The sequence below is a fragment of the Phocoena phocoena genome, chromosome 20 (assembly GCF_963924675.1).
Source record: "Phocoena phocoena chromosome 20, mPhoPho1.1, whole genome shotgun sequence".
In the NCBI taxonomy this organism is placed as follows: Eukaryota; Metazoa; Chordata; class Mammalia; order Artiodactyla; family Phocoenidae; genus Phocoena; species Phocoena phocoena.
In genome coordinates, this window is record NC_089238.1 from 57,556,679 (window position 1) to 57,578,309 (window position 21,631).

Genomic DNA, 21,631 nt, shown 5'->3' on the forward strand with positions numbered 1-21,631 from the left:
GCGGGTATGAATGGGTGGAGCACAGAGGATTTTAATAACAGTGAAAATACTCTGTTATACTGTAACAGTGGATATACGTCATTACACATTTGTCCAGACCTATAAAACATACACCACCAAGAGTGAGCCCTAACGTAAACTGTGGACTTTGGGTGATTATGATCAATTTTTCTGGGAACCTAAAAGTGCTCTAAAAAATTGTCCTAGAATAACAAAAAAAAAATTTAATGGAAATTCTAAAACAAAAAGTGCTATTTCTGAAATAAAAAATCCACTGGATGGCCTTAACAGCAGTTTGGAATTAACAGAAAAGTCAGTGAACTTCAAGTCAGATCAGCAGAAAGCGTCCAATCCAAAACACAGAGAGAGAGAAATATTTTGGGGAAAAAAAAAAAAAAAAGAAGAACAAAGCTTCCAGGACCTGTGGAATAATATCAAAAGGTTTAACATACCTGCAGCTAGAGTCCCAGAAGGAAAGAGAGATGGAGACAGGAAAAACCGTGGAGAAATTATGGCTGAAAATCTCCCCAATTTAGTAAAAGACATAAATTTACAGATCCAGGAAGTTCAAAGAACAGCAAACAAGATAAACTCAAGAAAACAACACAGTCAAGCTGCTCCAATACCAAAGCCAGAGGTGATCTTGAAACCAGCCATAGGAAAAGAGCACTTTGGATACAGAACCATAAAACGAATGATGGCCAGAAGACATGTCTCAACTCTTTTAAAAGCTAGAAGAAAAAGAACAGTCAACAAAGAATCCTACATCCAGTGAAAACACCCTTTAACAATACAGGGCAAAACAAAGCATTTTTGGATAAAAGAAAACAGAGAATTTCTTGCCATCAGCCCTGCACTCCAAAACATGCTGAAGAAAAGATTTCCAGACTGAAGGGATATGGTAACAAACCGGTTCTTCTGTAAGAAATGGCAAATACGTGGGTAAACGTAAAAGACTATATTTTATCTTAACTTAAAAAATATATATTCCTATTAAAGCAAAAAATATATTGTAGGACTAAACAGCCTATATAGAAGCAATACATATTTAACCACAGCATGAAGGACAGAGAAACCTTATGGGTACAATACAACTGCAAGATTCTCACTCTCCACATGAACTCCAGGAAGGCAGACTGTGAAACTTCAGTAACCCCTGGACCAGCCACTAAAAATCGTGCAACAAAGCAAGCCCATAGCTCAAATGGAGTCTATGAGTCCCCTTAAATGAAGTTCCAGAGAAGGTGGAACTAATCAATGGTGGGGGAAAAATAGAAGAGAAAAACAAGAAAAAAGGCAGGAGGTAGGAGATAGCAGGGTTTGGTGGCAGTAAAGGTGGGAACTGACCCAAAAAAGAATGAGGACATTTTCTGGGGTGATAGTAATGTTCTGTATCTTGGTAGGGGTTCATTCATTTACCAAAACTCAAGTGGTGAACAACACTCACTCACTCACATGATACACTTAAAATGTGTGCATTTTGTGATACACCACGTTAACAAATTGAAGAATAAAAACCATATTATCATCTCAATAGATGAAGAAAAAGTTTTTGATAAAATTCAACATCCATTTATGATAAAAACTCTTCACAAAGTGGGCAGAGAAGGAATATACCTCAACATAATGAAGACCATAGATGACAAACCCACAGCCAACATCATTCTCAACAGTGAAAAGCTGAAAGTGTTTCCTCTAAGATCAGGAGTAAGACAAGGATGCCCACTCTCACCACTTTTATTCAGTGTAGTTTTGGAAGTCCTAGCCATGGCAATCAGAGACAAAAAAGAAATAAAAGGAATCCAAATTGGAAAAGAAGTAAAACTGTCACTCTCTGCAGATGACAGGATACTATACATAGAAAATCCTAAAGATGCCACCAGGAAACTGCTAGAGCTTATGAATGAATTTGGTAAAGTTGTTGGATACAAAATTAATGCACAGAAATCTGTTGCAATTCTATACACTAACAATGAAATATCAGAAAGAGAAATTAAGGAAACAATCCCATTTACCATCTCATCACAAAGAATAAAATACCTAGTAATAAACCTACCAAAGGAGGCAAAAGACCTGTCCTCTGCAAATTACAAGATGAAAGAAACTGAAGTCGACACAAACAGGTGGAAACATATACCATGTTCTCAGATTGGAAGGATTAACATTGTTAAAATGACCACACTACCCAAGGCAATCTACAGAATCAATGCAATCCCTATCAAATTATCAACGGCATTTTTCACAGAAACAGAACAAAACACTTTTTAATTTGTATGGAAGCAAAAAAGACCCTCAATAGCCAAAACAACCTTGAGAAAGAAGAATGCAACTGGAGGAATCACGCTCCCTGACTTCAGAGTATACTACAAAACTACAGTAATCAAAACAGTAATGGTATTAGCACAAAAATAGAAATATAGATCAACGGAACAGAACGAAAGGCCCAGAAATAAACCCACACACTTACAGTCAGGAGGCAAGAATATACAATGGAGAAAAGACAGTCTCTTAAATAAGTGGTGCTGGGAAAACTGGACAACTACATGTAAAAGAATGAAATTAGAACATTCTCTAACACCATACACAAAAATAAACTCAAAATGGATTAAAGACCTAAATGTAAGACCGGATACTATAAAACTCCTAGAGGAAAACATAGGCAAAACACTCTTTGACGTAAATCATAGCAGTATTCTTTTGATCTGTCTCCTAGAATAATGGAAATAAAAACAAAAATAAACAAATGGGATCTAATTAAACTTAAAAGCTTTTTACACAGCACAGAAAACCATAAACAAAACGAAAAGACAACCTATGGAGTGGAAGAAAATATCTGCAAACAGTGCGACCAATAAGGGATGAATTTCCAAAATACACAAACAGCTCATGTGGCTTAATATCCAAAAAGCAAACGACCGAATCAAAAAAATGGGCAGAAGGACTCCCCTGATGGTGCAGTGGTTAAGAATCCACCCGCTAATGCAGGGGACACAGGTTCGAGCCCTGGTCTGGGAAGATCCCACATGCTGCCGAGCAACTAAGCCCGTGCGCCACAACTGCTGAGCCCGTGCGCCACAACTACTGAAGCCCGTGCACCTAAGAGCCCGTGCTCCGCAACAAGAAAGCCACTGCAATGAGAAGCCCGCACACTGCAGCAAAGAGTAGCCCCTGCTCGCCACAACTCAGAGAAAGCCCGCGTAAAGCAACGAAGACCCAACAAAGCCAAAAATAAATAAATTTATTTTTTAAAAAAATGGGCAGGAAACCTGAATAAGCATTTCTCCAAAGAAGATATACAGATGGCCAACGGACACATGAAAAGATGCTCCACATCACTAATTATTAGGGAAATGCAAAACAAAACTACAATGAGGTATCATCTCACACCCGTCAGAATGGTCATCATCAAAAAGCCTACAAATACCAAATGCTGGAGAGGGTGTGGAGAAAAGGGAACCCTCCTACACTCTTGGTGGGAATGTAAATTGGTGCAGCCACTATGCAGAACAGTATGGAGATTCCTTAAAAACTAAAAACAGAGCTATCATATGATCCAGCAATCCCACTCCTGGGCATATATCCAGAAAAGATGAAAACTCTAATTCAAAAAGATACATGCACCACAATGTTCATAGCAGCACATTTACAATACCCAAGACACGGAATGTCCATCGACAGATGAATGGGTAAAGAAGATATGGTATACACACACAATGGAATATTATTCAGCCATAAAAAAGAATGAAATAACGCCACGTGCAGCAACATGGATGGACCTAGAGATTATCATACTAAGTGAAGTCAGACGAAGAAAGACAAACATCATATGATATCACTTATATGTGGAATCTAAAAAATGGTACAAATGAACTTACTTACAAAACAGAAATAGACTTATGATTACCAAAGGGGACAGCGGGGCGGCGGGACAGGGGGACGGTATAGATAAACTAGGAGGTTGGGATTAACATACACACACTACTGTATGTAAAACAGGTAAACAACAAGGGCCTACTGTATAGCACAGGGAACTATATTCAGTACCTTGTAATAATCTATAATGGAAAAGAATCTGAAAAAGAATTTATGTATGTATAAGTGAATCGCTATGCTGTACACCTGAAACTAACAAAACATTGTCCATTAACTATACTCCAATTTTAAAAAATGGTTAGCAAATATAAAATACCTAGCTAGTGGGAAGCAGCCGCATAGCACGGGGAGATCAGCTCGGTGCTTTGTGACCACCTAGAGGGGTGGGATAGGGAGGGTGGGAAGGAGACGCAAGAGGGCGGGGATATGGGGATATATGTATACGTATAGCTGATCCACTTTGTTAAAAAGCAGAAACTAACACAGCATTGTAAAGCAACTATACTCCAGTAAAGATGATAAAAAATAAATCAGTTAAATTAAATTAAAAAATGGTTAGGGCTTCCCTGGTGGCGCAGTGGTTGAGAGTCTGCCTGCCGATGCAGGGGACACGGGTTTGTGCCCCGGTCCGGGAGGATCCCTGGGCCCGTGAGCCATGGCCCCTGAGCCTGCGCGTCCGGAGCCTGTGCTCCGCAACGGGAGAGGCCACAACAGTGAGAGACACGCGTACCGGAAAAAAAAAAAAAAAAAAAAGTTAAAACAGGAAAAAAAAAGTGTGCAAGTCACAGAATGTACGTTTTACCTTTAAACTAAACTATACATACACTGAGCTGTAATACTGAGGATATCAACGAAAGGCTACTGAAAGAATAAAAATGAATGAGTAGGGGTCGGGTGGCTGGGAGAAGAACCACATCACTATGACAAAAGGTTCCGAGGAGCAATCAGAGCCGCCCAGAGGTGGCTGGGCGCCCGCAGCTCACATAACTGCCAATGCCTCCTACTTCCTACTCCATGAGCCACAGAGCTTAGCCTCCTTTGTCTTCTCATTTCATATTCTTCAGGGTTTTCCTCTCACTTTTAACGATGAAGTAAAAAAGCCCACCACTTTTAACATAATTTTGGTGTCACATAATACACACAGCCCCTTACTCATGTCACCTCTGAAGTTACGCAGCCTTAAGCCCTGTGTCTGTCTCCTTGCTGCCAGAACGGGGACAGGACGGGATGGGATGGAACCTCCCTCACAGGCTCACTGGGAAGACCGCGCACACACATGAGAAGCAGCCTGCAGAGTGCCCCGCACAGGGCACGTACCCCTCTTGTGTGCGTGCTCCCTGTCCTCTACTCATCTCTTTCCTAACAATTCTGAAAGAAAGAGAGTCATTGTGATTGGGAAATCAGCCTCCCCAACACGAATATGAACAGCACATTGGTTCACGAGCTTCACACCCAGGCTTTAAAGTACAGGAAAAAACCCACACAAAATAAGTGTTTTCAGAAAAATCGCAGCCTGCAAAGTACCCGTACCAGAAACATACTCTGTCAGGAAGCTGGCGACAGGAGGATCATCCTCCCACAGGGAAGAGCGGAGTTCCGGAGAGTATTTTAATACTTAATTGCGTCCAGGTGGAGTACACGCACCACCCAGCGCTTCCCACACAACCTCAACACCCAGTACGCTCAGAGTATGTCATTAATTTGATTGACTTTATTATAGCTAGGTTGTTACCATTATTCCCAAGCTTTTAATTTTTATTAAAATGCCCAAATGTGATGGGAGAAGGGACTGTTTCTCTTCCCCACAAATTAATTCTCCTCCTTTTTCAAAGTTATTTTTTCTAGTCTAGACTATAATATTTCTAGAAGTAGTTCCTACATATACATGTTTTAATTAGATTCACTGTGAATCAGTAAGAAAATTGAGGATACAATTTCTTTCTAGTAATTCTACTGAAGTTCTTATGTAAAAGACCCAAATAACTAGGAAATGATGCTATAATGCTCCCTTCTTATAATGAATCTGATGTCAGTGTTTAAAGCATAAAAGACATATAAACTAACAACTGGGATGATAACAGTCGCTCGGTTTACTGCCGTTCTATAGCACATTAAAAAACATCTAGGCTTACCATGATTTACAATTCTGCAAACACTAAAGGAAAACAGCGAAAGAGCCTTACGTTTAGAGACACAAGCTCTAAGCTACCTCTCCAAGACGACTTGATCCACGTGCACGGCTCCACAAGTGACCAGCCCACCAGAGCACCGGACGACCACACGCCCTGTCCACAGCTCTCACCTCCTCCCCAGCTCTGGGTGTACTTGTCCATAAACTTAGTTTTGTCACAGCGTAATGTAAAGCCAAACCATCCCATTCAGAGAGTTTCTCCCAACAGAAGCTTTTGCACGCTGGCTTTTGAAAAAAAACCAAGTAGGATACAGATGTTAAAATTTCACTAGAATCTACGGCTGTGTAATGCGTAAGAGAAACAGCCATTGGATAAAGGCTATGGAGAGTGTGAGTTGGTAACAGATATTACTAATAGGGCCATAGAGAGGAAAAGCACTAAGGAAGAAAAGGTTTTCACTGGGGGGGGGGGGGGGGCCTTTCATAAACATCAACAAGTCCCTTCCACTGGGTTTTCACAGACTCTCAGGACACAGCTCCTCCTAGGTGGCAGGGACCGCTGGCCTCTGGGATTGAAAGACAGAGACACAGTCTCTGCCCTCCAATAAGGCAAAGTTTGGTGATGAAAACTTAAAGAACCCTACTATAGTAGGGTAAGGGCTAGGCCAGCAGGAGCCAGAAGAAGCCTTATTTAATACGTGTGCACCAGGAAGTGCGGGCTAGGGTGCCCCAGGCAGCAGGTGTCCCATCTGAGAGAACAGCATCTGCAAAGGCTCAGGGCAACGAGGCAACACAGCGAACAGGAGCAATATAAGAGCTGAATATAGCCAGGCGAGGGGCAGATCACAAGGGACGCAGCACACCACGCTGAGAACTGCGTGCCAGAGAATAACCCTCCTACGGGCATCTTACCAGGACCGTTCCTGTGCCACCCTGGGAACTGCCGTTAGAGGCTAAGAGGGGCCCAGGGAGACTACGGGGCGTTGCAGTACACAGACCCAGGCCAGGGAGACGAGTAGGTGTGGTACTAGACTACAACCAGGTTAAGGTCGGCACCTGAACATGTCACTGTTATTTCTAAAAGGAGTTAAGGTACCGAAATTTCCGTTTTAAATTTAACCAAAAAACAAAAGAGAGAAGTTATAAAGTTGCCTCTTGTAGACTTAAAACAATGGCATCAGTTAATTCTACAAAGAGGTCGTCACTCACTCACATTCCCGTCTGCTTCTTGACTTGGGATGAGGCGGGGCCGCGTGGGGCTAGGGCTGTGCTTGTCCCCAGAAGATGGCTTTAATCTGTACCCTGAATCCCTGATAAACCACCCCAAATCCACCTACTAAGGAGTGTCCCACAGATGTAACCATCATGCCAAGTGTGTTAGGGAGAGGTGAGGTGGGGAGAGAGCAAGGGACAGACAGACAGACAGAACCAACGCTGACCCGGGCTGCGGCAGGGCCGATGGAGAACAGTAAGTCTATGGAGATGCTTGGGACCTGAGAACAAGCTGGTTGAAAATGAGAAAGCAGGCGTGGGCTCCTGGCTGGGGATCAGGACAAGGGCGCAGCAGTAAAGGATGGGAAGAGAGGACCTTGCCTCTGGGCACACTGAGCTCCCTGGGACACCCAGCTGCAGCTCAGTCCCAGTTAGTTAGAGATTTGGGGGTAACCTGAGAGAGTGGCAAAAACACAGCTCAATATGTCATGAATTATAAAGTAACAAGAGAAGAGAAAGGAGGAGAGAAGCCTGAGGAATACCATCATCAAAAGGGCAGGAAAGCAGGAGAGAAACGGAAAACAAATGCTCATAGAAGCAGGAGGAAGTCGGCGGTGCCAGAGAAGTAAGGGAGGGGGCCCGGCTCCCAGGCAGCGGGTGACTAGGCCCCGCCCAGACCCTTTAACCCAGCATCTCAGCAGCCCCATTTGTTTAAAAAAAAATAAAATAAATAACACCATCCCCTGGGGAATTTCACTGTGCAGGGAACCCACAGAACAAATGAGAGATGAGAAGGATAAGGGCTGAAAAGTAGCCAACGAATCTGGCAAATAAGAGGTCATCAAGATAAAGACATCAGTGAGACCCAATAGAGAGTCTAGAAGTAAACCGAAACATACTTGGGAAATACGCCGTATCGTAATAGACAGCACTTCAAATCTGAGAGCGAAAGGATGCATTATTCAACAAATGGCACTGGGACAACTAGGTGGTCATCTGGAAAATATAAACCCAGCTTTGTACCTTACACCAAATAAACTCCAGATGGATCTGTTAAATGTAAAATGAGAAACCACACGAGTTTCGTAAGGAGACACCACCGGGAATGGTTATCATGTATAATGCATGATGTGTATATGAGCACAATCTATGCATATGTATAGTACTAGGCACGACACATTATGTACACTGCATTTCTAATTGGGACACAACACCCAGAAGCCAAACGAGACTGGTAAGAATGACATTAAAAACAAACAAACAAACAAACAAACAATAAAAACTGCATAGTAAAGTCTTTTGGAAAAAACCCAAACCTGGAAAACAAATACCTACAACTTCCACTAAAGACAAAAGGACAATTTCCTTGAAACTTAAAGAGCTCCTAAAAAACAATAAAGAAAAGATCAACAACCCAACAGAAAGGGGCAAAGGATACGGAGAGCTCAACAAAGATAAATAAAATGGATCACCCGCAAACATGTCCCTGCACTGAGCAGCATTCCTCGCCTAAGTGCCCGGCAGCAGCCAGCGGTGCGCTGACGCCCCGCAGGAGGGGAGGGACGCAGACAGGTGCTCACACACGCTGTGGAGGTCCCACAAGGTGCAGCTCGGCGACACCCCAAATAATTACATCAGCGCAGACCATGTGACCTGCCACCAACCCCACGTCCAGGCTTCTGCTCTGGAGACACACTTACCAACATGTGAAAGGCCACATGCAGGTGGCGCGTGCGTGGTATGGAAGGGACAGACACTGTACCAGTAAGATGGGGACAGTGCTCAGCTGTAGAGGCACACAGGGCAGCCACAAAACAGAATGAAGCAGCTCTGCGGACTGACGTGAGAGCGCTCATCAAGAAAGTCGCCGAGAGAAGCAAACGAGGGACAGACCTGTGTGTGCAGCAAGACACCAGTTACCTACTTGTAAACACAGAGTCTTTCTAGAAGGTTCTACAAGGAACAAAGAGGGGAACGGAACTGCATGGGTTCCTGGGGAAAAAAAAAAACAAAAAAACCAAAAACTTGTTTTTTTAATGTGATATAAAAGGTATCAACAACCAGGTAAAGGAAAGGAACCTTGAAACGTCCTGTGTGTCCTCCTCTGATTGCATGGGGGATGGGGGAGGAGCAAGAAGGGGATGTTTCATTGAATATTTTTTTGTAGCTTTTCAATTTTCTTTGTACTTCTCATTACCTATTAAAATATTTTTAATTTAAAAGATTTATTGGGTTCCCTTTAATAAAAACTGTTCTAGTTGAAGAGGCTGGGGGCAGAAGCCAGGTTCCAGGAGGCTGGCTGTATTCTCTACCACTGGGTGTGTGTGTGTGTGTGTCTGTGTGCGCACGCACACATGGGCAGAATAGCATGTATGGGAGATCCTATTTGTATTTAATTATGTATATATGATGTTCTCAAAGAATACATAAGTATATATTTATATAGGCATTAGAACATCAGAAGGATTCACACCAAACTGTTAAAAATGGGCTCTCCCTGGAGCGCAGGCCTGCTGGCTGTTCTGGGGCAGGACTTGGTCACAAAGGAACCAAGACGTGAGCGGATGACGGAGGGGACACGTGGAAGGAAGGGTCTCGCTGTTTCCACGAAAGGGCTGATGCTCCAAGTGGGAAAACAGTGGAGGTCAAAGGTTGCTGTGGGGAGGTGGGGAGGTCAGGAAATAGCAAAGCGCAGCACGTGACCTAACGATGTCCCTGAGGAAACAGGCAGACGTGACCAGAACAGAGACAGAGGGACTGCCTGGGACAGAAAGGCAACCTCTGCCCCAAAACATCCACCCGAAGCTCCAACCCCCAGAGGCGCGTCCATTGGCCCTGCCTCTGAGGTCCCGGCCATATACTGTGCCAAAGAGATTATGTGAAATTAGCAATTACTTGGAAGATAGTGGGTCTTGCCTTTGTCTTCTCTTCACTCTAAATAACGTCAGGCCTTCTAACCCAAAACAAAACAGACTGCTTGAGAATTAACCAAATATTTTATTAGTTCTTGATAATTGCTTTTCACTTTTGACAGGAAACGCTGCTATAATATGTTAGGTCTCACAGGGCAGCCATAAAATAGAGTGGCTATTATAAATAGGGAGGGTCCCACAAAACCGCTACAGAGACTGGAGAAAAGCTGCCTGGTTGAAACTGATTTCTAAACTGTATATGTCAAGGGTAAAGTCAAACATCAGAAACCCTTCAATAATCTGTAAACCAGTTAGTGAACTTGGGGCAACAGTTCCTACTCAAACTAAGGAGACAAGCAGTGTTCTGAGGACGGTTCTCAAAAAAAAAAAAAAAAAAGGATACCCAAAGGATCTTTTTTTCCAAAATCCAATCCATCTAAGGCAGGAAAAAATAAAAAGAATACTGAAGTAGAGACTGTTTTTCCTAGATGTGATAAATTTTTTCCTCTGATTTACTAACAGCCTCTAAGGAGGTCAGCAGTCAACGATTTAGCAAACAGAAAGGATGTACCAGCTCGGGTCCCTTCTCCTAGCTTCCTTTCAAGTTGGAAAACTCGGAAGTGAATTTGTTGGGAAAATACGTATATTAATCCAAAATGTCCTCAATCCAAAAGGAAGGTAAATAAAGTATACAGGACTGAGAAGAAAGATGGGTACAATAAAGCCTAAGTGAACAATGAACTTCAAAAACTGCAGAAACAGGGCTAATGTTGACGTCCACCTGCAATTACGTTCTAACTTGTATCAGTAATGCTACCCCATCGCTCATCACACCCTAGTACATGACACTTCCAGCTTCTACAACTATACTCCAGAACACAGGTGGAACAGGAACTCAAAAATGTTTGCTGAGTTAAATAAAGCAAATGCTAACTAGCTCGTGTCAAAGTAAACAGCCTTAAATTAACCTGAGGGCAAAAGACAGTCATTAAAGTGCCACACAAGCTGAGCCATTATACAGGAGAAAAACAGCAGGACTGCGACTCCAAGGACAGGTGAGGGGTCTTCATTTTCAATGAACACACCAGCAGCAGAAAAGCAATTAAACCTGTACCCCAGGATGTCTCAATTCCTCATCACATACTTCACTACAAAAAGAGGACACTCTTTGGGACCTATAAAAGCTGGCCAAAAAAAAAAAACTCCAATCCCTCTCAGGACACCCTCTCCTGCAGCGTGATGAAGGAAGGCAGACTTGCGTGGAGACTGGTGACCTTGGACCTCAGCTGCCTGGAACAAGTGTGAACAGGGAGCCGCACAGGCCTTCCAGGCACAGCTCTTCCTTTAACCTGAGTGGGAACAACAGCAATTCCAGGCAAAGTCCCTTCTTGTGGTTTCAGACTACTTTCAGCTCCAACAGTCCAGGGTTTAGGGTTAAAGGAGAAACCAGAGGAAGCCGTTTCTACAGCACATAAACCACCAGGTGCCTCACCTCTGAACTGCAACGATTTCCAACAGCTTACGAAAAGCAACGAGACAAAGCAAGCTCTCGCCTGCCTTGGGCAAGAGATTATTAGCAGGTTTGTTCGCCGTATCTGCGTGGACCCCAAGTTTCTCGGGCACTCAGCCCCCAGAGGAGGACTCCGGAGCTGTACCACAGGACACACACCCAGAGAAGGGCCACCACCCACCACACTCCTGCACTAAGCACTTAGACACAGTTTCGACGCCCTCTGGAAATAGGTCCGTGAGGATCCTGATCACGGGGATTCCGGAACGGGAGGGCAGGAGGGGCTCACAGCGTGACCACGGAGCTGACCATCAGTGCTGAGAGCAGAGTGGCCTCTGCCACCTCTTACTGCAGTTCCTCTGGGAGGCCAGGGACAGACCTGCCGGTCCCAGCAATCCGCCGGGTGGACTCTTAACGTGAGAGCCAGGTCCCTCCGGACGGCCGTGTGTGGGCGACACTCCGGAGACGACTGAGCAAGTGTTAGGTGGAAGGGATAACGACACCAGCCTACTAGCCGTGAATGAAAAAGTCTAGAAGCAAGCACCAGAGACAACTCACAAACCCATCAACTGATGGATGGACAGACAAAACGGGGTAGAGCCACACCACAGAAATTATTCAACCTGGAAGGAGTGAAGTGCTGACAAAGGCTACACAGAACATAAGTGAACCTTGAGAACAGTAAGCTAAGTGAAAGCAGCCAACCACAAAAAGCCACCTAGTGTGTGATCCCATTCACATGAAATGCCCATAACAGGCAAATCCACAGACAGAAAGTGGATTAGTGGTTGTCACCGGTGGGGGAGGGTGAATGGGAAGTGACTGCAAATAGGTACAGGTTTCTTTTAGGGGTGATGAAAATGTTCTGGAATCAGACAGTGGTGATGGCTGCACAACTCTGAATATACTAGAAACCACTGAATTATACACTTCAGAGGAGGGAATTTCATGATATGCGAATTAAGTCTCAATAAATAAATAAGCATATGCCACAGTACTTTATCGCTTATACATAGAAAAGATGGTAAAGGATAAATTTAAACTTTTCCCCAAACTATGGCTTTATAATTAAATAAAAGGGAAAGACAGTTTTTCGCACTGCACACCTGCAGCACCTAGGTACTGAGCGCAGGGAAGCCACCCACTCTCCCTCTAGCCTATGAACACCTTCCTTTCTGAAAGTAAAAATGTCTATTTTACATTCTTCACACTTTTAAACTTCTTCTACAAGTCCTTGGAGCAAGAAGAATTTTAAAATAACCCAGTGAGACTTTGGAGAAGGAACTGCAGATACTATATCAGAAAATTTAATTACAAGAAGTATGTCCCTTTAAATAGGATAAAGAATAAAAAACAATCAACATCGTTATCTCTAAAAGATAAACACAAAGTCTCTAAGCTCAAAGAGTTCAGAACAAAACACAACGCCTTACAAAAGAAATGCAAACACAGCTTTAAGGGGCTGCTTTTTCAGGACTGCACTAAATATTAGATTTAGGGATACTAACAAGGCAAAAGGCTACTTGTTAGATTTCACAGGACTTGTGCATCAGCATCAGGCATAAATTTGAAAGCAGCAAAGGAACAGAAAGTTAAATGAATATGAGTGAAGTTAAGTTCAGCAGTGACACAGGGGATGTACCAGGTAAAACTAGACACCATGGGCTTCCCTGGTGGCGCAGTGGTTAAGAATCCACCTGGCAATGCAGGAGACATGGGTTCAAGTCCTGGTCCAGGAAGATCCCACATACCGTGGAGCAACTAAGCCCGTGAGCCACAACTACTGAGCCTGTGTGCCACAACTACTGAAGCCCACGTGCCTAGAGCCCGTGCTCCGCAACGAGAAGCCACCGCAATGAGAAGCCTGTACACCACAACGAAGAGTAGCCCCTGCTCACTGCAACTAGAGAAAGTCCACGCGCAGCAACAAAGACCCAATGCGGCCAAAAGTAAATAATAAAATAAAATAAATTTATATATAAAAAAAACTAGACACCATAATTGTTTCTGAAACATGGAAGCGATGGCCCCAAGGTCCCTCATTATAACCTCATTATTAAATGTCAGGCAAAATTCTCCAATTTCCCACGGATGAACAGAACAACAACAAAAAAGCCAGCTCCAAGTAACTACGCATTCAAAAATCAACTTAGAAAACACCAAAACTCCAAAACATAAATATTTCACTCCCTGACAGCGTGCCTTGCTTAAGTTAGTACTCCTAGGGAATTCTCTGGCGGTCCTGTGGTTAGGACTTGGCGTTCTCACTGTCAGGGGCCGGGGTTCCATCCCTGGTCGGGGAACTAAGATCCTACAAGCCCAGCATTGCAGCCAAAAAAGAAGTTAGCACTCCTCTATGGAAAGCCAGAGAGGACAAGGCCAAGAGAGCACTCATAGAACATCTCCTGGGCGCTTCACATGGTACCTCATGGAAGCCTCCAAACGAGCCCATGAGACAGGTAACCTGCCTTCCACCCCAAAAGGGAAAACCAGGAGGAGAGAGGATTCTGGCCAAGGTCACACAGCTGGTCAATTCCGAGCCCCTGCATCTCATCAAAGGGGTTTCTGGCTTGACAAAAAGTCTCTCTTAAAAAAGGTATTTTTGTTCTAGCTTTACCTCGCTGCCCCGCCAAAACAATCGCCATCTTCTGCTTTTATAAAGTGATTCATCCGTATAACACAAAGGAATCCCCTCCAAGAGGTGAATACGACACTACCAGTGTTTACTAACACAAACAGAGGACTGAGACCTCATGACACTGGCCACCAGGGACTGAAGCCCCATGAACACCAGCACCCCAGAGCCTACTGAGTGCCCTGTGGACAACCACATCTTAATAGGGCCCTGCTTTCCCTTTGTCATGGCTGGAAAAACATTTTTAGGATGGGATTTGAACACACGCTTAAAACAGGAAACCAAAGTCTCAGAGGTGGTTCATATCTCAAAAAAGATACAAGTTAAAAACTAATGTAGGGGGGCTTTCCTGGTGGCACAGTGTTTAAGAATCTGCCTGCCAATGCAGGGGACACGGGCTCAAGCCCTGGTCCGGGAAGATCCCACATGCCACGGAGCAACTAAGCCCGTGCAACACAACTACTGAGCCTGCAGTCTAAAGCCTGCGAGCCACAACTACTGAGCCTGCGTGCCACAACTACTGAAGCCTGCGCTCCACAACAAGACACCGCAATGAGAAGCCCACGCACCACAAGGAAGAGTAGCCCCTGATCGCGGGAACTAGAGGAAGCCCGCGCGCAGCAGTGGAGACCCAATGCAGCTAAAAAAAAACCAACCAATGTAGGTATCACAACCCCGTCTCAAAGGAAATCATTAAAAGCCACAATCCACAGTTGAAAGAGCTTAAAAAACCACCACTAGCAAACCAGAGAAACAAAGCTTTAGTTTCAGACAGCGGAGACACTATCAAAAAGCACTTAGACTACTGGTATGACTGCAATCTTTTACTACCAAAGAAAGTCAGTTTTAATCCTAAATCACACAACACACGTGGTCAAAGATAAATCCTTTTGCTTGGAGCACAATTCTGGCACAGGGTCCCAGGGGGCTGTTAAAAAGACATTGGAGCCCCAAATGCTTTGTGTTTACATAGTTTTTAAACATCTAGACAAAAGTTCACATTTCTAACTGAATGACCACTCTGCCCTTCCTGTTTAATTTGGAGACAGGAGATCTTTTAACTAATCCTAGTTGGACTCTCAATCAGCCTTGGAGTTGTTTGTAAAAAGGAAGGCGGGTCACGGAGAAATAACTGTTTCACATGCGTTGAAGGCTCCAAACCTGCTTTTCCATCTGTTACAACAGCCCTGTTCTTACACACAATATAAATACAGACACACGTACACATTCAGAAATACACATATACACTCTATACACATATATACGTGAGCACACACTCACGTATACGCACAATGCACATACACTCAAGCAGACGTGTACTCACGTACACGCACACACTGACACACGTGCACACGGCGGCCTGCGGCCCATGGCGGCCTGCGGCCCACGCCGACCCTAACCTCCTCGGGGCGACGCCGACCCCACCACTCCAGGGGAAATGGACACCTAGGCCGTGGGAGCCCCAGCACAGCACCCCGCGAACGTCTCCTATCGTTACAGCGCCTTCTAATCTCCACCTCACTAGCGGCTTCCTTTTCTGATAATAAACACCAGATTTGGAGAAACCAAGAGGACACAATGTGTAACGGTTATCTGTCGCCCAAGAGCCCGATGAAGGGGACAAAGGCCTTATCGCGCTTCCAGCTTCCCGCGGAAGACGTGTACCGAAGGCCCGGCGGGCCGCGAACTCTGCCCGGTGCGCCCTTCCCCAGTCCCAGAGCCCCCTCCCCCGGGCCCCGAGCAAGGCGGGTGCGACGGGCCCCAGGGGGCGTGGGGTGCCGGGCGGGGTCTAGGGGTGCGGGTTTGGAGTGCAAGGAGGGAACAGGGGGTTGAGGTGAGGGTGGGGTCTGAAGTGCAGGAGGGAGACGTGGGACACGGAGTGAAGTGCGGAGTGGAAGCTTGGGGTGGCGAGGAGACGGTTGGGCGGAAGCCTGGGGTGCGGGTAGGGGTTTGCGGTGATGTGGGGTGCCAGTGGGGGCTTGGGGAGCGAGGTGTGAGGTTTGAGGTTCAGGCGGGGGCTTGGGGCGCGGGCACGCACCTTGTGGCAGGCCGGGCATGTGGGCAGCGCGCTCTTGCCCCCGGGGCCCCCGCCGCCGCCGCCGCCGCCGCCGCCGCCGCTCAAGCTGCTCTGGATCTGCGTGAGCTCTTGGCGCAGCACCTGCTTCTGGTGGAAGCTGAAGGCCGGGTGGTTGGAGGCCATGGTGAAGAGCAGCAGGAACTCATCGCCCGTGCGGCCCTCGTTGAGCTGCAGCCCGTAGTTGTGGATGATGGAGTCGATGTGCGTGAGCGTGCGGTAGAGCACGCCCGCCGCCTCGCGCTGCTCCGAGCCCAGCAGCGCCAGCGACACGAGCAGTTTGCTGCGCACCACCTCGTCTGTCAGGTTGGTGAGGCTGCCCAGGTCGGCCGGGTTGTTGGCCTTGATCTCCGAGTCGCGCAGCGAGTGGTAGTCCTTGCGGGCCAGGTCCTCGAGGCACGAGCCGAGGAAGCGCAGCTCGAGCGGGATGCACAGGTCCAGCAGGCCGCAGAGGAACTCTACGCGCTGCGGCGACGGCAGCTCCGAGAACCAGCGGTACACGCCGTCCCTCTGCAACGGGCAGCGCTTCTCCACCATGCTGCCGCCCGCGCCGCGCCGCCACGCGGGGCCGGGGGCCGCCGCCCGGGGCCGAGGCCGGGGCCGGGGGCGCGGGCGGGCGCGGCCGGGGGCGCGGCCGGGGCCGGGCGAGGGCGAGGGCGGCCGGGCGCCGAGGGCCGCGCCGGGGCCGGGGGCGCGCGGCGCGGGCGAGACCCCCGCCAGGGGCCGGCGGGCGGGCGCGCGCGGGGCGCCGGGGGGGCCCGGGGCGGCCGGGGCGGCCGGGGGCGACGATCGGCCTCGGGCCCCCCGCTCACGGGCGGGCTCCTGGCCCGCGCCCGTCCCCGGCGGCGGCCGGTGCGCGGCGGCGGCGGCGGCTGCTCCTCGTCGTCGTCGTCGTCGCCCGGGAGGCGGCCGCCCCCATCTCCCCCCGCGCCGCAGGGTCTGTCACTGCGGGCCGCCCCCCGACGGAGCCGCCCGGGCCATGCCGCCGCGCCGCCGCGCTGGGCCGACGGCCGTTACCCGGGACGGAGGCCGCGGCGGCTCGGGAGCGGCGCTCGGAGCGGGCTCGGGAGCGGGCGGCGGAGGGATCTGCGCCGGCACTTGCCACGGCCTCGCGCCTTTGCTCCCAGCGCCGCGGACGGATCCGGGCCGAGCGCCGCGTTCGCAGCTGACGGGCGCCGGGACAAGGCGCAAGTGGGCGGGGAGGCCGCCTCTCACGACAGCCAGGCGGCCGGGCCCGCCCCCCGAGCTGATTGGCTCGGGCTGCGCCTTCTCTGCCCATGATTGTTCCGGGTCCCCAATCCGATTCGCCCCTGACCCGGCCACGCCTCCCTGGGGCTGTCGATCACGTTGGAACCGCCCCGGCCTGCCCCGCGGCGGCCGGCGGAGTCAATTGGCCGGCGGGCCGGGCGGGCCGAAAACCCGAGGCGGATTTCTGGTTGCTTTTGTTCATACAGATCTGCGTGGAGCCTTGTTTTAGGTGGAAGCGGGAGGCCGGGCTTCCCGTTTTATTCCTGAGCGTCACAGTAGGAAGGTAGCGAGTGTCTTCGAAAAGCCGCCGGAGCGGGGCTCCAGAGACCCGCGTCCCCATCCCCCCTCTGTCTCTGCGAAGCTGTGTGACCTTGGGCGAGTCGCTTGGCCTCTCTGAGCCCTGGGCGCCTCCCCCGAAAATGAGGGTGATGACAACCGTCCCCGGGGCCCGTGAGAAGGTCGTGAGCTCACAGAGGCCCGGCGCCCTCACCTCTGAGGCGGCTGGCCTGCCTTGAGATGTGACGGGAACAAGCTCTGTACGAAAACCTCATCCAAATTGAGCCATTAAGTCGGCCTCCTTTCAGCGGGTTACTTCCTCAGCTCTGGGAACCGAGAGGATGCAAGCACACCGGCCAGGGTCAGGGAGCATTTGCATTGGCACGGATTCTGGGTTGGGGAACAGGCGGGGGAGAAGCTGGTGGCCCAGCCACCTATAACCCTGCAGCTGCAGGCAGCGGTCCGCCATCTCCAGATAAGGAAACCGAGGCCCGGGAGCAAGAAATTCATTCTTCCCTGCCCGTTCAGTAGAACCTTTCTTCTGACGTCCTGTGGTCTAGGACGGGGCCTGCTCCTGCATTTGTTCAGCTGCTCAACGGGGGCCTGGTGGACGCCAGGTTCTGAGCCCTGGGGGGCCCCTTGCGAACAAAGCCTGCCCTCCCGCCTTTGGAGCTGACAGCCTGGTCCTGGGCAGTACACAATAGAGATGGATTGAATAAATGAATGCATTTCTTCAGGACATGGTCCAAGGTGCTAGAAACTTCCTAACAAGACGTTCTGCAACCTCTGGACTTCAAAGTTGAACAGACATTGCAGAGCCATACTTGGGGTGGGGGGAGAAGATTTGCTTCCCAATCCCCCACCCCCTCCACTCCTGGGACAAATCTTCCCTGAACCACCTGGTGTTCTTGGCCATTGTGGGAAGGAGCAGGCATCCAGGTGAAGGTCAGTGTAGCTTCCCAAGTGTATTAGGTCCTCATAGGCAGCAGGGGCAAGGCTGGGTCCAGCTGGGTCTCTGCACCTTACTTCCCCAGTACAGACTAATTTCTACGAATAATTTAATCCTTGTTCTCTTCGACCTCACTTTCTCAAGTGATTCCAGGGAAGTGGCCGCATTCCAAAATCTACGACATGAGGAAGTGAAGGAACATGAAAACCAAAACAGTTCACCTTTGCTTTTTTTTGATAAATTTAGTTCCTTGGAATGGAAAGATCTTGGGACCTTATTGGTGCTGGGGTTTTCCTCAAACCCAGCCCTTCATGGCTGTGAAATCCCTAAGCTCCAGTGCCAGTCGACCTGGATTCTACTCCCAGCTCTAGCGGGCTGTGTGACCTTGGCCGTGCATTCAACCCCTCTGAGCCTCAGTTTCCTCATTTGTAAAAAGCAGCCGGGAACCCCGCCTCCCAGCTGGCAGTGGAGGTCAGAGATGCTAATGGGAGCCCTTGACAGCTGGTACAACTGAGCCACAAGTAACTGGATCAAGGTCTCCCAGCTCCCAGCCGCCTTCTTGCCACTTCTGCCTGTGCTGTTTGCTATTTAATGTATGCACTGGGGTGAAGGGTGTCCCCCAAAAGGTCTTGTTCACCCAGAACCTCAGACTGTGACTTTATTTGGACATAGGGTCTTTGTAATTATAATTCAGATGAGAATCAAGATGAGATCATGGACTAGAGTGGGCCCTAAAGGAGAGTGTCCTTGTAAGAGACAGAAAAAACCCAGAGACTCGGGGAGAAAAAGCCATGCAAAGACAGAGGCAGAGCTTTGGAGCCAAGGGACACCTGGAGACACCAGGAGCTGGAAGAGGCAGGAAGGACCCTCCCCTGGAGCCTTCAGGGGGAGCATGGCCCAGCGGACACCTTGACTTTGAACTTCTGGCCTCCAGAACTGTAAAAGAATACATTTCTGTTGCGTTAAACCACCAAGTTTGTGGTTGTTACAGCAGCCCCAGGAAACTCATACAGTGTTGTTTCCCCCTCACCTTCAGTCTAGCTCAATTTAATTCAACAGATATTAAATCCCTGCCCTGCTGGACCAGACCCCACTAAGGGTTTGGGGCTTCTAAGGAGAAATGAGACCCAGGCCCCCCGACTCTAAGGAACCGATGGCCTGGAGTCCCTGCTGTGAAGCAGCTGGGCCACCAGTCCACAAGGGAGCTTTCCCTTCCGCACACTGTTCCCTTCCCCAGGGGCCTCCTGGGAGCGGAGCTAGTGGGCACTGACTCCCAGCCGGCCCTGAGGCTGCAGTTTTCTCTGTTTTCTCTGCTCTCCTTGCTCTCCCAGCCACCCAGGGATCCTTCCCTGAAACAGCCTCCAGCCCTGGGCTATTTGGAGCTTCTCACTTTCCCTTGCTCTGCAGCAGGTGACCCCTGGCTTCCACTGGGACTTGAGTGTTTCTCCAGCTGCTACAAAGTAGAGAGGCCGGGGACCCATGGGAGGAGATTGAAGGGGCATCCCTCCATGTGAGAGAAAGGGGGCTGCAGGTAACAGGGAGGTGGGCCTGTGTGTTCAGCAGGGAGAGATTCCCCACCCAACGCTGAGCAGGACAGCAGGCTCACTCGCTCCTTCAGGCCATACCTGCCACACCTGTGCCTGACACAGGGCCCAGGGATGACAGTGCAGTCTAGGAGAGCTCTCGGGCTACAGTAGGACAATGTGTCTGCCTGCATTTTCCATAGAGCTGGGGTGGAGCAGAAATCACTTTAATATTATCTTTGAGAAAGAGAAAGATTTGGGGTTCACCCAAAATTCCCCAAATGATTTTGCAATGAAGCTATGATGTGCGAGGGATGACTTCTTGCATCTGAATCAGTGACACTGTTGAATTACCTCAGTAGGCAGGGACCAGGCTGAGACAAGAGATCAGCCAGCTGGAGTACGGCTCTCCATCTTCCCCACCCCATGGCCTTGCTTCTCCTCTCACGTAGAATCCCGGCCAGAGAGGAAGAGCCTGGAGGCCAGGTTGTGGTTAGGCAAATGAAAACAGAATTAAGATTGAGACTCTGATTAAGATGAGGGTGCCTTAAAAACATAGGCTCCGTGCCTGGACCCACCACTTATTTTTCCCTGAGATGTATGGCCAGGATGTGTGTGGTCTCCACTAAGATGCTTTTGTTTGTCCTAGACCCTAACTTCCTGTGATTGAGAAAGGAAAGGGACCCCTAATGTGCAGGACTTAAGAAGTACCTCCCTAATCCTACTGAGGGATCCTTGCTCAGTGCCTCGGCTCCTGTTAGCCTCAGTGATGGCCATGAGCCAGTGATGGCCACGAGCCGGTGCGAGGAATCCTGATAGTGCTGTCGTTGTTCCCATTTTACAGATGCAGAGCGGTCAGTTGTGGGCCTGGGGGCACGCGGTTCAGATATGTTGGAACCAGATCCTGACCTAAGTCAACTGCCAGGACTCTGTCCCTCAGGGAGGAAAGCACAAAGGTGACAAGTCATTATTCTCTGTTTCTGCAAACTGGAGATTCCAAAGGTATCTGTGGCATGCCACTTCTTCCTAGCCCTAACTGCTGCCAAAGTCCACCTGGGGTCATAAATGGGCAGTTGACCCCAGCCACATCTGACCCTGTTTCTGTGTGACCACAGGGCAGACCTGCTTTCCAGGGTGTCTTTGACCTTGGGCTGGATGCAGTGTTTCCCCAGTGGGAGTTACCTGGGCTCTTACTTATGCAGATTCCCAAACCGGACCCCAAGTGCTGAGTCAGACTCTGTGGGGCGGGGCCTTGGAATCTGCATGTGGCGAGCTCCCTGGGGCACAC

The 21,631-nt window shown here is 48.7% G+C and overlaps 1 protein-coding gene across 1 annotated transcript in view; it reads right to left on the reverse strand.

Annotated features, from left to right (window-relative positions):
- ZCCHC14 (zinc finger CCHC-type containing 14) overlaps nucleotides 1–16,884 on the reverse strand; it is a 55,920-nt gene extending 39,036 nt beyond the window's left edge. The window contains exon 1 of the mRNA XM_065898884.1: nucleotides 16,312–16,884. Within this exon, the coding sequence (XP_065754956.1) occupies nucleotides 16,312–16,884 (573 nt within the window). The remainder of the gene's footprint in view (nucleotides 1–16,311) is intronic.
- Between the last annotated feature and the right edge of the window lie 4,747 nt (nucleotides 16,885–21,631).